This window comes from Hyperolius riggenbachi, chromosome 12 (assembly GCF_040937935.1).
Source record: "Hyperolius riggenbachi isolate aHypRig1 chromosome 12, aHypRig1.pri, whole genome shotgun sequence".
Classification (NCBI taxonomy): domain Eukaryota; kingdom Metazoa; phylum Chordata; class Amphibia; order Anura; family Hyperoliidae; genus Hyperolius; species Hyperolius riggenbachi.
The window spans coordinates 192,446,508-192,462,339 of NC_090657.1; the positions used below are offsets into that span (position 1 = coordinate 192,446,508).

The 15,832-nt window shown below is 48.7% G+C and overlaps 1 protein-coding gene across 4 annotated transcripts in view; it reads right to left on the bottom strand.

Annotated features, from left to right (window-relative positions):
• BCAS4 (breast carcinoma amplified sequence 4) overlaps nucleotides 1–15,832 on the bottom strand; it is a 128,318-nt gene that overhangs the window by 25,021 nt on the left and 87,465 nt on the right. Inside the window, exon 5 of one of the 4 annotated variants that reach the window (XR_011025421.1) lies at nucleotides 9,643–9,717. The exons of 2 other annotated variants lie outside the window; for them this stretch is intronic. Coding sequence is in view for 1 of the 2 variants with exons in the window: in XM_068264276.1 (XP_068120377.1) it covers nucleotides 9,712–9,717 (6 nt within the window). In the remaining variant the exon portion in view is untranslated. The remainder of the gene's footprint in view (nucleotides 1–9,642; nucleotides 9,718–15,832) is intronic. One more of the 4 variants, XM_068264276.1, reaches the window with a different exon arrangement.

Sequence of the window (15,832 nt, forward strand, 5' to 3'; positions counted from 1 at the left end):
CAGTACTGGACATGCCTACCAGCACAAGTTCAGCCATGCGCGTCTATCCACTTTGCCTCCTGCAGGCTCTAATGCACATCATACTTCCTGTATGTCATGTGACATACATGAACCAGGAAGTATGCCGTTCACAAGAGCCGGCAGATGGCGAGAGGATGGACAGTGTTGAACTTGTGCAGAAGGTATGTCCAGCACTGCCAATGCTGCAGGCAGCAGGTGCCGGGACTTGGGGGAAGTTTGAAGCCGCTTCTTCAAACTTCCCCCATGCAGAAATGATGTCATTGTGGAAATCGCCGCTTTGACGATTCCAAAATCGTGATCTACGTGATAGCCATTTCGGTTTAAATTCAATTTATCGTTCAGGCCTAGATTGTATAAAGGGTACTGGTAGGTAAAAGTGTCCCAAGTGGGTACTCACCTCAATAGATGGAGGCTGCTGGATAATCCAGAGGCTTCCCTCGACCTCCTCCACTGGGCCATTCCATTGCTGTGCCCCCCCCCCCCCCGAAAGACAGCTGGCCCATGTCAACTTCTGAGTGGGTCCATGCTACTGCGCAGGCACAGTACAGCTGCAAGCTTCTGGGGTCTCGCCAATGGAACGGACTTGCGGAGGACTATGAGGGAAGCCTCTGGATCTTTTCCCTCTTTTCTCCAGTGTCCAAACTTTTTCATACCCACCAGCCAGCCCAATGGCACCATCCAGGGCAGGTTATCAGGCCATACATGACCAGTTCTCGAAGAAGATGTATTGGAAAAGGAACAAACATGAGGACCAGAGTGACTTTTTTGCTATAAGGCCAAAATTGTGATGGTTAGATAACTGGGTCAAAATGGCATTTCCTGGGAGGATTTCCCCATACCCAGTGGTTAATACTAAGTGGTTCAAGGAAGGACATTTGGTAAACCAACAGGGTGAAGAGCTCCCAATTCTCATTGAGCACAGACTAGGCTGTCTGGTCTAAACCAACAGAAGAGGTTCTGTAGTGCAAATTGCTGAATAACTTAAAGGGACTCCGAGCACCTCTCATGGGCATGCCTTTAAGACAGATGACTTCCAACAAAGTCGTGCTATGAGCCCTCTGGAGGAGCCTCTTGCAATGGCCATGCATGTCACTTCCTCTTCCTGCTTCATTCAGTGATGCACTTCTCTAACAGAGAAGACAGCGGTGACCCAGAAGTTATAACATAGCCAAGATGGCAGCCGCGATTTTTAAATTGAAATCAAATTAAAACTATTTGGTGTAGAACAGCGATTTAGGCATGATGAAAGAGGAGAGCACAAGCTACAGAATGATATGCATCTTTAAGTACTTTGCAGTACTAGTTGGAGTCTTAAAGGCATGCCCATGAGAGGTGCTCGGAGTCCCTTTAATGCTGCTGGTCAGGAGAGAGAGTTGTCACAACACACAGTGCATTGCAAGTGACCATGTATAGGGCTGTGTAGCTGCAGACCAGTTAAGAGTACCCATGCTGACCCCTGTCTACCGCTGAAAGGCCCTACCATGAGCTTGAGAACATCAGAAATGGACCGTGGAGCAATTGAAGATGGTCTGGTCTGATGAATCAGGTTTTGTTTAGTCTCCAAAATCTCCAGATTTCAATCCAATTTGTGGAAACTGTTAGAAGAATAAACGTGGCCATACATCAGGCAACTTGGCAGCCAATTCGAATATTATAATCGAATTGGATGAAAATCAATGCCCTCAAGTGTATTCCTGACCGACAAAGCGACCAATTTTGGGGTGGAAATTGGTCGCACGGTCGATTGCGCATGCTGCAAGATGTCGGATCAAAGTTGGTTGGTCGGGCATGCGGTGGTGCGAGAACGAGCAACTAAATCCCCGCCGCAATGTAAGTGTGCCCGGTGTGCATTATACATTACCTGACCTGTAGCAGCCTCCACGCAGTGTCTGTCTATCTCGCTGGGCAGCCACAAACACGCTAGGCACCTGGCTCTTTTACTGACCACATATGCTATTGCTCCATGTTATTGCCTGATGAAGCAGGATCAAACCTGCGAAATGCATTGTCCCCTGGAGTATGTAAATAAACTTATTGTATTTGACAAACACATTGGCAATTTCTGTGTCTGCTAGGAGGAGGTAAGTCCACCACTGCCTCCTCATGATTTACACTTTTTAGATACTTTTATCCTTTTGGTGCCTCTGTATCCATACTATGCTATGTGTATCTCCCGGACTCGTGGTGAGTGTTGCAGGCTCACCTGTTTGCTGGCCATCTTCTCCTATGTCCCACGTCTTTCCCTAATTATTACGCCTACCATGTGACGCCACCGCCTGTGATGTCACAAACATGCGGTGGGGTCAGGTGGTACCGGCACCCACAGTGGCAATAAAGAGAAGACAAGGGAAACAGGAGGAGAGCGCTAGTGGACAGGTGAACCAAAATTACACTGTAACACTCATCACAGGCCTGGGGGGTACACGCTACACATGGGAGGAGACCGGCGGAGGGTCCCGTTGTTTGTCAGGAAAATGAATGCGCTACTTCCGCACACCTGACCCAGTCTTTGTGAGTGAGATCTTTCCAGCAAGAGGTATCGATTGCTTCGATCAATTTCGGCTGGAAATCAGTCAAAACAACAATCAGATGGCCACGTTGCGGCATTAATCTCTGCCAGATTGGTGTAACGTATGGGTACTTTAAAGTGGTTCTGTGGAGGGGCTCAAAAAACAAAAACCGACACTTACCTGGGGCTTCTATCGGCCCCCTGCAGCTGTCATGTCCCGCGCCGTCCTCCTACAAACCTCCCTTCCCCGCCGCCGGCATCGGTCTAATATTCATCTAACTAAACGAATAGTGCTCGCTACGGGAGCTTACTGCGCAGTACAAAATTTTCTTGTACTGCACCTGCGCAGTAAGCTCCCAATGACGCGTGCGGGAGCGAGCACGCACACGGCCGTACAGCCGCAGTCTAGTTAGGCGCAAGATTAGACTGGGACCGGCGGCAGGGAATGGAGGATCATAGGAGGACAGCGTGGGACTTGACAGCTGCAGGAGGCCAATAGAAGCCCCAGGTAAGTGTCAGTTTTTGTTTTTTGACCCCCTCCACAGAACCCCTTTAACCTCTAGCCGACCGTGTCACGCCGATGGACGTGGCCGCGGCAGCAGCCCCAGGACCGCCTAACGCCGATCGGCGTAAAGTCCTGGGGCTCTGTTTTGTAGGTGATAGCGCGCATCTCCTGCTCGGTGGGCGGAACGGAGCTCTGCCTTCAGTCTCCGAGCGGCGGGAGACTATTAGATGGCGTAATCGCCGTCCAGTTACTTGTACAGCGCTGCGATCAGCAACAGCGCTGTACTGGGGACAGCCGTGTGACACAGCTGTCCCCTCCTGAGCCACAGAGGTGATCGGCTGTCATAGGCTGAAGTCTATGACAGCTGATCACATGGATTGGCCGGCGGGGGATATACAATAGATTAAAAAAAAAACCACTTTTAATTAAGAAAACCATACAAATGCAAATAAACAAACAAACATCTGGGGGTCGATCAGACCCCACCAACAGAGAGCTCTGTTGGTGGGGGGAAAAGGATTGGGGGGAATCACTTGTGTGCTGTGTCGTGTGGCCCTGCAGCTAGGCCTTAAAGGGACTCCGAGCAGTGCAGAAACTATGGAACGATGCATATCATTTTAAAGCTCTCTTTCTCCTCTTTCCAATGATATATAAACCACCACCCTATGTCTTTTAGTTTTCGCTATTTTCGCGATTGAAATTGGCGCGGCCGCGATTTCGATCGCGAAAATAGAGAAAACTAAAAGGTGTAGGGCAACGATTTAGGTGTCGTCAGAAAGAGGAGAAAGAGAGCTTTAAAATGATATCCATCAAGCCATAGTTATATTGTATTACACAGGACGACACTTTCCCCAGTGTCAGCAGCTCCATTCTGCTGAATGCAGCTGCTGACTTTGACAAAAAGTCGCCCTGTGTAATACAATATAACTATGGCTTGATGGATATCATTTTAAAGCTCTCTTTCTCCTCTTTCTGACGACACCTAAATCGTTGCCCTACGCCTTTCAGTTTTCTCTATTTTCGCGATTGAAATTGCGGCCGCGGCATTTTCAATCGCGAAAATAGCGAAAACTAAAAGGCGTAGGGTGGCGGTTTATATATCATTGGAAAGAGGAGAAAGAGAGCTTTAAAATGATATGCATCTTTCCATAGTTTCTGCACTGCTCGGAGTCCCTTTAAAGGGGTTCTTTCGCGAAAAAAGTAGGCAGTTAAAAAATGTGACAGATGACAGGTTTTGGGCCAGTCCATCTTTTTAAGGGGGATTCTCAGGGCTTTCTTTGTTTTCAACAGCATTTCCTGAGCAGCAGTTTAACTGCCAAAATAGCAAGATACCAGCCGGCCTCCCTAATCACTTGCACACTATTACGTCAGTTAGATTTTGCAACTGTTGTTCAGGAAATGCTGTTGAAAACAAAGAAAGCCCTGAGAATCCCCCTTAAGCTGGCCACTAACAGTCCAATTTCTAGTCGAAAAATCGTTCGAGCGATCAGAAATTCTGATCGGACGAAAAATCGTTCACTACACCATCAACTAACCAATCTTTACTTCCTATCTATCACGACCACCAAGAAAATCCAAATTTTCGTTCAACGAAAATTCATTCGGGCGACATTTTTTTCACTCGTTCATAATCGATTGTGTCCACCAATGGAGATTTTTTACAACCAATCCGATCAGAATTTCTGATCGCTCGAACGATTTTTCGCTAGAAATTGGACCGTTAGTGGCCACCTTTAAAAAGATGGACTGGCCCAAAAGCTGTCATCTGTCACATTTTTTAACTGCCTACTTTTTTCGCGAAAGAACCCCTTTAAAGCTGCAGTGGGCAATTTAATGAAAATGTGCCTGGTCTTTAGGGGGGTTTAACCACTTGAGGATCCACGCTTTACCCCCCCCTTAAGGACCAGCGCTGTATTCTGTGATCTGTGCTGGGTGGGCTCTGCAGCCCCCAGCACAGATCAGGGTGCAGGCAGAGCGACCAGATCACCCCCCTTTTTTCCCCACTAGGGGGATGATGTGCAGGGGGGGTCTAATCGCTCCTGCCTGCCTGAGGTTTGCGGGGGGGGGGGGGCACCTCAAAGCCCCCCTCCGCGGCGACTTTCCCCCCTCCCTCTCCTACCTCCCTTCCCCGGAGATCAGAGGCTGCACAGGAACGGATCTGTCCTGTGCAGCCTCTAACAGGCTCCTGCCTGTCATGTGACAGCGATCCCTGGCCGCTGATTGGCCGGGGATCGCTGATCTGGTACAACGCTGCTACTGTTAGCAGCGTTGTACAAATGTAAACAAAGCGGACTATTTCCGCTTGTGTTTACATGTTTCCTGCGAGCCGCGATCGGCGGACCGCAGGCTAATCACGGAGCCCCCCGCCGTGAATTGACAGGAAGCAGCCGCTCGCGCGAGCGGCTGCTTCCTGATTAATTAGCCTGCAGCCGGCGACGCAGAACTGCGTCGCTGGTCCTGCAGCTGCCACTTTGCCGACGCGCAATATGAGTGCACGGTCGGCAAGTGGTTAAGGGCTTGTTCACACTATGAGCACTTTGAGCTCTTTTTAAGCACTAGCGGTTTTTAAAAGCACTTGTGTAATGAATTCCAATGCGCGTGTTCTCACATAAGCGCTGAGCTTTCTTTCCAATCGCAAACACGAGTCCGGCACCATTTTCTGAGCATTTGTGCTTCAATGCAAGTTATTGGAAAATCGCTAAATATTTTAAAAGCGCTTTCAAAAGCGATTTTGTGAGCACTTTTTTTATTTTAAATTACAATAGAGATATTCAGTTCCAGGTCAAAGAGTTCACTTCCTGATTGTCTGAAACCAGAAAAGCTCAAATCTCAAAACAAAAGCGCTAACAAAAGTGCTTACAAAAATCGCAAATTGCTCAAAAACGCTGGTAAAATTGCTTCAAAAAGCGATCAGCGCTTGCGATTTATAATGTGAACCAAGCATCCATCAGCAAAGCGCTGCTCCTAATGTATCCCTATGGATACATTCACACTGCAGCGTTTGCAATCAATCGCAAACGCGCTGCTTGCAGCGTTTTGGGGGCGATTGCGCTGTGATTCTTGTTCTATTGAATGGAAATTACAAGCGCAAATTGCAGAGAATCGCAAGATGTTGCCCGCCAAATCGCGATCACAGACCCAAACGCGATCTCAGGCAATTGTCAAATGGGAACTGGCCCTAAGTCCTATACACAAAAGCTGCACTTCACAACTCACAGAATTTAAGCTGGATACTCACCTCGCAACCCAAGTAGATGGATCCCAGGGACGTCCCACAACAACGAGCTCTCCTCGATCCATCCTCCTGCCAGCAGGTATACGCAACGGAACACGACTGTTTGCGAATAAGAATTCAAACGACTGCAGTACTTTGCGCAGGAGTCACCGGGGATCATAAAAATCTGATTCGCCGTAATTGTCTTTATCACAGCAAGTCTCTAAGCATTATTCGTATAATCACATGCTAGCGAAATTGCGGAAACGATTGCTCGCTGCTTAACCACTTGAGGACCACAGTGGTAAACCACTGCAGCTTTAAGGCCTAGCTGCAGGGCTGAACAACACAGCACAGGAGTGATTCCCCACCCCCTTTTCCCCTACCAACAGAGCTCTCTGTTGGTGGGGTCTGATCGCCCCCCAGTATTTTTTTTAAATAAATATTTGTGTGTGTGCTTTTGTGTTAATGTGTTGTTGTTTTTAATGCTTTCTTTTTTGTTTTTGTTTTCAGCAAACCCCTCCCTCCCCCCAGCCGGCCAATCCTGTCGATCGGCTGTCATAGGCTTCTGGCTATGAGAGCCGATCTCTCTCTTGTCCCCCGGGGGATTGCCCCTAATACATCGCTGCTGCTGATCGCAGTGCTGTACCGTGTAAATAGATGGCGATAACGCCGTCCAACAGTGTCCTGAGCGGCGGCAGCCGCTCGGAGACTGAAGAGGGGGCGGAGCTTCGCCCCCCGAGAAAGAGATGCGCGATCTCCTTCAGTAGCCGGCTCCAGGACCTGACGCCAATTGGCGTTAGGCGGTCCTGGGGCTGCCGCCGCTGCCACGGCATTGGTGTGGAGCGGTCTTAGAGTAGCTAAAAAAAAAATCACCGGTCGTCAGAAAAATCGCCTAGTGGGTATGGGCGTTTAAAGGATCTGTTACTTAAATCTTGTTGCCAGAGGACACTCTCTGAGGTCTTGTGGGGACACAATATTAGGTGGGTGATTTTATGGTTTTGGCTGTATATAAAAGGAATGCAATAACTAAAACCGAAAATGAACAACAAAACACCTGATTTACTTAACGTAGAACCCCATTGGTAAAAACGTTGTTAGGCCTCTTGCACACTGCATGCATTTCCGATTTTTAATCGGTTTTTACCTCCGATTCCGATTCTTAATCATTACTGCATGCTGCGTTTTTGATCCGTTTTTCTGTTGAACGTACTCAGGGAAAATCGGAATTGAAAATCGGAATCAGAATCGGAAAACGGATTTGCAGTGTGCAGGGAGCCTAACACTGTGTAAACTGTAAATATAAAAAGAATGCAATAACTTGTAACCTATTTAACCACTTGAGGACCCACCCTTTACCCCCCCCTTAAGGACCAGCGTTGTTTTAGCTGATCTGTGCTGGGTGGGCTGTGCAGCCCCCAGCACAGATCATAGTGCAGGCATAGCGACCAGATCGCCCCCCTTTTTTCCCCACTAGGGGGATGATGTGCTGGGGGGGTCTGATCGCTCCTGCCTGCCTGGGTGTTGCAGGGGGGGGGGGGGGCACCTCAAAGCCCCCCTCCGCGGCGAAATTCCCCCCTCCCTCTCATCCCTGTCCCCCCTGGCAATCTGGGCTGCACAGGACGCTATCCGTCCTGTGCAGCCAGTGACAGGCTATCCCCTGTCACATGGCGGCGATCCCCGGCCGCTGATTGGCCGGGAATCGCCGATCTGCCTTACGGCGCTGCAGCGCCGTACTATGTAAACAAAGCGGATTATTTCCGCTTGTGTTTACATTTAGCCTGCGAGCCGCGATCGGCGGCCCGCAGGCTATTCACGAGCCCCCCGCCGTGAATTGACAGGAAGCAGCCGCTCGCGCGAGCGGCTGCTTCCTGATTAATTAGCCTGCAGCCGGCGACGCAGAACTGCGTCGCTGGTCCTGCAGCTGCCACTTTGCCGGCGCGCGGTATGAGTGCGCGGTCGGCAAGTGGTTAAATCCCATATATAACTTAAAATAGTACAAAGATCAAATGTTTAAACTGAGAAATGTAATTGTTTTATAAAATATTTACATTACAAAAAAGTCGGGATGGAAACCACACTAAAGAACCGATGCAATGTAAAAAAAAAATGACATTAAACGACAACAGGTCAGTGAGCAGTGATGAGCATCGAATTAAATCTGAATGGGTTTCATTGAGATTTCATCCGGATAATTAGTGCAGCTGATGTGCGGGGCTTAAACTTACCCAGAAGCCACCATCTTTAACCAGTCCCACGGCGTGTCCCAAGCCACGTCACATGAGCACAAACACTTCCTCCTTCCGGTGTGAAAGAGGAAGCGTAGTAGTCACGTGACGTGGCTTGGAACGCAGCGTGGGAGGGGTTAAAGATGGTGGCTTCTGCATAAGTTTAACCCCCCCCCGACACACACGTGCAGGTGCACTAATTATCCGGATGAAACCCTTTCAGATTTCATCCGAAGCTCATCATTATCAGTGACCTAAATGGGTATTAACTTTCAAATTTTTATTAGCAGAAAATAATTACACAACAATAAATTGAGCAACATTGACATCTGCTAAATTTATAAATAACATACGCAAATTTTAAAATTCAAACTCCCGTGAAATATGCACAATAGAAATAACATTTGCAAGGTAAGTAACACAATATGCAAATACAACAGCATTAACAGTAAAGTAAAAAACAACCAAAGTAGGTTCTAGTGACTAGTCCCTCAATCTTATTTACTAGTGGGTTAGAATAAAGCTATTAGATTTATTACAACAAGAATCATTATATTATGGATTAGCATAGGTACCTCTCTTAAAATTATGACATATATGAAAATTATTTATTATGCGTTATTTCTTAATCTAGTCTCCATGGATATATTTAAAGGGACACTGTAGGGGGGGTCAGGGGAAAATGAGTTAAAGTTACCCGGGGCTTCTAATGGTCCCCCACAGACATCCTGTGTTGGCGCAGCCACTTTCCGATGCTCCGGCCCCGCCTCCGGTTCACTTCTGGAATTTCAGACTTTAAAGTCTGAAAACCACTGCGCCTGCGTTGCCGTGTCCTCACTCCCGCTGATGGCACCAGGAGGGTACTGCGCAGGCCCAGTATGGTCTGTGCCTGCGCCGTGCGCTCCTGGTGACATCAGGGGAAGCAAGGACATGGCAACGCAGGCACAGTGGTTTTCAGACTTTAAAGTCTGAAATTCCAGAAGTGATCCAGAGGCGGGGCCGGAGCATCGGTGAGTGGCTGCGCGGGCACAGGATGTCTGCGGAGGACCATTAGAAGCCTCGGGTAACTTCAACTCATTTTCCCCCGACCCCCTACAGTATCCCTTTAAGTTATATAAGGAAATAACTTGAGAAAAGGATGGGGATTCACTTGATTTCCACTCACGAACTATTCGATGTCTAGTGGCGCAGATCACCTGGTAAATTTCAAGCTGGTAATTCAGTGGAATTTCATCTATGCCTATATGTAAAAGAGACAACTGAGGAGTTAGTTGGAAATCTTCCCAAATGTTTTCTAAAATAAAATGTACTATTTCTTACCATAAAGTATTAATAAAGGGGCATTGCCACAAAATATGATAAAGAGTACCTATCCTCCCACAATTCCTCCAACAATTAGGCAAATGATTTTATGCAAATTTGGATATAATTTAAAAGAGCACCCTAAAGGTGGGTACACACATCAAAGTCTTTGGAAAATGAAAGATCACAGACCAATTTTACCCCCTTCCATGTAGTATGAGAGCCATACCTTCCCAGTCTATTCTATGGAGCTGAACTCCCCATCAGACAGAAATCTTTGCAAGATGCTGCACACAAAGATGCTGTAGACATTCAAAAGATCAGTATCTGCAAAAGATCAGTTCCTGCAAAATGCATTTATAGTCTATGATATCTGCAGATCATCCTACACACCTTGTTTAACGGACATTCATCTGCAGATCAGACAATTATCTGCCGATCTGAAGATCCATCCTGGTGGATCTGATCTGCAGATAATTGTCTGTTAAACAAGGTGTGTACGAGATCTGCAGATATCATAGACTATGAATGCATTTTGCAGGAATGGATCTTTTGCAGGAACTGATCTTTTGCAGATACTGATCTTGTGCATGTGTACAGCATCTATGTGTGCAGGATCTTGCAAAGATTTTTGTCTGATGAGTTCAGCTCCATAGAATAGAGTGTGTAGAGTATGCCCTCATACTACATGTAGTACATATGAATTCGTCCACATTGGTCCATCCCAACAGATCTGTTCTGCACGCTCTGCTGAACAGACCGCAAGTTTGGTGCTGGAGTCATTTTTTGGGACAGCGGAGTCCATCAGAACAGAAACGGAGGCTAAACCGATGCGGTGGGGGAAATGAGAAAACGGATATTTGCAACGGGTATTTAGGGGTGAGTTAACCACTTGAGGACCGTGGGCTTTACCCCCCTTAAGGACCGGCCACTTTTTTTCCATTCAGACCACTGCAGCTTTCACGGTTTATTGCTCGCTCATACAACCTACCACCTAAATGAATTTTGGCTCCTTTTCTTGTCACTATTAAAGCTTTCTTTTGGTGCTATTTGATTGCTCCTGCGATTTTTACTTTTTATTATATTCATCAAAAAAGACATGAATTTTGGCAAAAAAAGGATTTTTTTAACTTTCTGTGCTGACATTTTTCAAATAAAGTAAAATTTCTGTATACATGCAGCGCGAAAAATGTGGACAAACATGTTTTTGATAAAAAAAAAAACCCATTCAGTGTATATTTATTGGTTTGGGTAAAAGTTATAGCGTTTACAAACTATGGTGCCAAAAGAATTTTCCCATTTTCAAGCATCTATGACTTTTCTGACCCCCTGTCATGTTTCATGAGGGGCTAGAAAAATAAAATCTTCTATGAACTCACCATACTCCTAACGGAATACGTTTGGGTGTCTTCTTTCTAGAATGGGGTCATTTGTGGGGTTCCTATACTGCCCTGGCATTTTAGGGGCCCTAAACCGTGAGGAGTAGTCTTGAAACCAAATGTCGCAAAATGACCTGTGAAATCCTAAAGGTACTCATTGGACTTTGGGCCCCTTAGCGTACTTAGGGTGTAAAAAAGTGCCACATATGTGGTACCGCCGTACTCAGGAGAAGTAGTATAATGTGTTTTGGGGTGTATTTTTACACATACCCATGCTGGGTGGGAGAAATATCTCTGTAAATGACAATTGTTTGATTTTTTTTACACACAATTGTCCATTTACAGAGATATTTCTCCCACCCAGCATGGGTATGTGTAAAAATACACCTCAAAACACATTATACTACTTCTCCTGAGTACGGCGATACCACATGTGTGACACTTTTTTGCAGCCTAGGTGCGCTAAGGGGCCCAAAGTCCTAATCACAGGTCATTTTGAGGCATTTGTTTTCTAGACTACTCCTCACGGTTTAGGGCCCCTAAAATGCCAGGGCAGTATAGGAACCCCACAAGTGACCCCATTTTAGAAAGAAGACACCCCAAGGTATTCCATTAGGTGTATGGCAAGTTCATAGAAGATTTTATTTTTTGTCACAAGTTAGTGAAAAATGACACTTTGTGAAAAAAAAAAAAAAATCAATTTCCGCTAACTTTTGACAAAAAATAAAATCTTCTATGAACTCGTCATACACCTAACAGAATACATTGGAGTGTCTTTTTTCTAAAATGGGGTCAGTTTGTGGGGTTCCTATACCGCCCTGGCATTTTACGGGCCCAAAACCGTGAGTAGTCTGGAAACCAAATGTCTCAAAATGACTGTTCAGGGGTATAAGCATCTGCAAATTTTGATGACAGGTGGTCTATGAGGGGGCGAATTTTGTGGAACCGGTCATAAGCAGGGTGGCCTTTTAGATGACAGGTTGTATTGGGCCTGATCTGATGGATAGGAGTGCTAGGGGGTGACAGGAGGTGATTGATGGGTGTCTCAAGGGGTGGTTAGAGGGGAAAATAGATGCAATCAATGCACTGGGGAGGTGATCGGAAGGGGGTCTGAGGGGGATCTGAGGGTTTGGCCGAGTGATCAGGAGCCCACACGGGGCAAATTAGAGCCTGATCTGATGGGTAGGTGTGCTAGGGTGTGACAGGAGGTGATTGATGGGTGTCGCAAGGTGTGATTAGAGGGGGGAATAGATGCAAGCAATGCATTGGCGAGGTGATCAGGGCTGGGGTCTGAGGGCGTTCTGAGGGTATGGGCGGGTGATTGAGTGCCCTAGGGGCAGATAGGGGTCTAATCTGATGGGTAGCAGTGACAGGGGGTGATTGATGGGTAATTAGTGGGTGTTTGGAGGAGAGAACAGATGTAAACACTGCACTTGGGAGGTGATCTGATGTCGGATCTGCGGGCGATCTATTGGTGTGGGTGGGTGATCAGATTGCCCGCAAGGGGCAGGTTAGGGGCTGATTGATGGGTGGCAGTGACAGGGGGTGATTGATGGGTGGCAGTGACAGGGGGTGATTGATGGGTGATCAGTGGGTTATTACAGGGAAGGACAGATGTAAATAATGCCCTGGCGAATTGATAAGGGGGGGTCTGAGGGCAATCTGAGCGTGTAGGCGGGTGATTGGGTGCCCGCAAGGGGCAGATTAGGGTCTGATCTGATGGGTAACAGTGACAGGTGGTGATAGGGGGTGATTGATGGGTAATTAGTGGGTGTTTAGAGGAGAGAATAGATGTAAACACTGCGCTTGGGTGGTGATCTGATGTCAGATCTGCGGGCGATCTATTGGTGTGGGTGGGTGATCAGATTGCCCGCAAGGGGCAGGTTAGGGGCTGATTGATGGGTGGCAGTGACAGGGGGTGATTGATGGGTGGCAGTGACAGGGGGTGATTGATGGGTGATTGACAGGTGATTGACAGGTGATCAGTGGGTTATTACAGGGAAGGACAGATGTAAATAATGCCCTGGCGAATTGATAAGGGGGGGGTCTGAGGGCAATCTGAGCGTGTAGGCGGGTGATTGGGTGCCCGCAAGGGGCAGATTAGGGTCTGATCTGATGGGTAACAGTGACAGGTGGTGATAGGGGGTGATTGATGGGTAATTAGTGGGTGTTTAGAGGAGAGAATAGATGTAAACACTGCGCTTGGGTGGTGATCTGATGTCGGATCTGCGGGCGATCTATTGGTGTGGGTGGGTGATCAGATTGCCCGCAAGGGGCAGATTAGGGGCTGATTGATGGGTGGCAGTGACAGGGGGTGATTGATGGGTGATTGACAGGTGATCAGGGGGGATAGATGCATACAGTACACAGGGGGGGGGGGGGTCTGGGGAGAATCTGAGGGGTGGGGGGGTGATCAGGAGGGGGCAGGGTAAAAAAAAATAGCGTTGACAGATAGTGACAGGGAGTGATTGATGGGTGATTAGGGGGGTGATTGGGTGCAAACAGGGGTCTGGGGGGTGGGCAGGGGGGGGTCTGAGGGGTGCTGTGGGCGATCTGGGGCAGGGGGGGGGGGGGAATCAGTGTGCTTGGGTGCGACATAGGGTGGCTGCAGCCTGCCCTGGTGGTCCCTCGGACACTGGGACCACCAGGGCAGGAGGCAGCCTGTATAATACACTTTGTAAACATTACAAAGTGTATTATACACTTTGTATGCGGCGATCGTCGGGTTAACATCCCGCCGGCGCTTCCGTATGGCCAGCGGGATGTTGCGGCGGGTGAGCGGAGACAGGCGCCGGCGGAGGATCGCGTCACGGATGACGCGATCGCTCCGCCCATGCCCCTACAAGGACCGCCGCCATTTGTCAATACGGCGGTCCTTGCGGGGTCCACTTCCCGGCCGCCATTTGTCAATACGGCGGTCGGGAAGTGGTTAAAGGGACACTGTAGGTGGGTCGGGGGAAAATGAGTTGAAGTTACCCGGGGCTTCTAATGGTCCCACACAGACATCCTGTGCCCGCACAGCAACTCCCCAATGCTCTGGCCCCGCCTCTGGTTCACTTATGGAATTTCAGACTTTAAAGTCTGAAAACCACTGCGCCTGCATTGCCGTGTCCTCACTCCCGCTGATGGCACCAGGAGCGTACTGCGCAGGCCCAGTATGGTCTGTGCCTGCGCTCCTGGTGACATCAGGGGAAGCGAGGACACGGCAACGCAGGTGCAGTGGTTTTCAGACTTTAAAGTCTGAAATTCCAGAAGCGAACCGGAGGCTGGGCCAGAGCATAGGTCAGTGGCTGCATGGGCACAGGATGCCTGCGGGGGACCATTAGAAGCCATGGGTAACTTCAACTCATTTTCCCCCGACCCCCCTACAGTATTCCTTTAAGGACTAGACACCAGGCAGGGTGATTTTAGGACTAGCCACCAGGCAGGGTGAGTTTAGGACTAGACACCAGGCAGGGTGATTTTAGGACTAGCCACCAGGCAGGGTGAGTTTAGGACTAGACACCAGGCAGGGTGAGTTTAGGACTAGACACCAGGCAGGGTGAGTTTAGGACTAGACACCAGGCAGGGTGAGTTTAGGACTAGACACCAGGCAGGGTGAGTTTAGGACTAGACACCAGGCAGGGTGAGTTTAGGACTAGACACCAGGCAGGGTGAGTTTAGGGCAAGACACCAGGCAGGGGTGAGTTTAGGGCAAGACACCAGGCAAGGGTGAGTTTAGGACTAGACATCAGGCAGGGTGAGTTTAGGGATAGACACCAGGCAGGGTGAGTTTAGGACTAGACACCAGGCAGGGGTGAGTTTAGGGCTAGACACCAGGCAGTGGTGAGTTTAGGGATAGACACCAGGCAGAATGAGTTTAGGACTAGGCACCAGACAGGGGTGAGTTTAGGGCTAGACACCAGGCAGGGTGAGGTTAGGGCTAGACACCGGGCAGGGTGAGTTTAGGGATAGACACCAGGCAGGGATAAGTTTAGGGCTAGACACCAGGCAGGGGTGAGTTTAGGGCTAGACACCGGGCAGGGTGAGGTTAGGGCTAGACACCGGGCAGGGTGAGTTTAGGGATAGACACCAGGCAGGGGTGAGTTTAGGGCTAGACACCAGGCAGGGGTGAGTTTAGGGCTAGACACCAGGCAGGGGTGAGTTTAGGGCTAGACACCAGGCAGGGGTGAGTTTAGGGCTAGACACCAGGCAGGGGTGAGTTTAGGACTAGACACCAGGCAGGGGTGAGTTTAGGACTAGACACCAGGCAGGGTGAGTTTAGGGCAAGACACCAGGCAGGGGTGAGTTTAGGGCAAGACACCAGGCAAGGGTGAGTTTAGGGCTAGGCACCAGGCAGGGGTAAGTTTAGGGGTAGGCACTGGACAAAAGTGAGTTTAGGGCTAGACACCAGGCAGGGGTGAGTTTAGGGCTAGACACCAGGCAGGGGTGAGTTTAGGGCTAGACACCAGGCAGGGGTGAGTTTAGGGGTAGGCACTGGACAAGAGTGAGTTCAGGGATAGACACCAGGCAGGAGTGAGTTTAGGGCTAGACACCAGGCAGGGTGAGTTTAGGGCTAGACACCAGGCAGGGGTGAGTTTAAGCCACAGGTGTCGAACTTCAGGCCTTGGAGGTCCAGATCCATGCCAGTGTTTAGGATGGACTGAGAAAGAAAGGAATGTGTTCTACCTGATG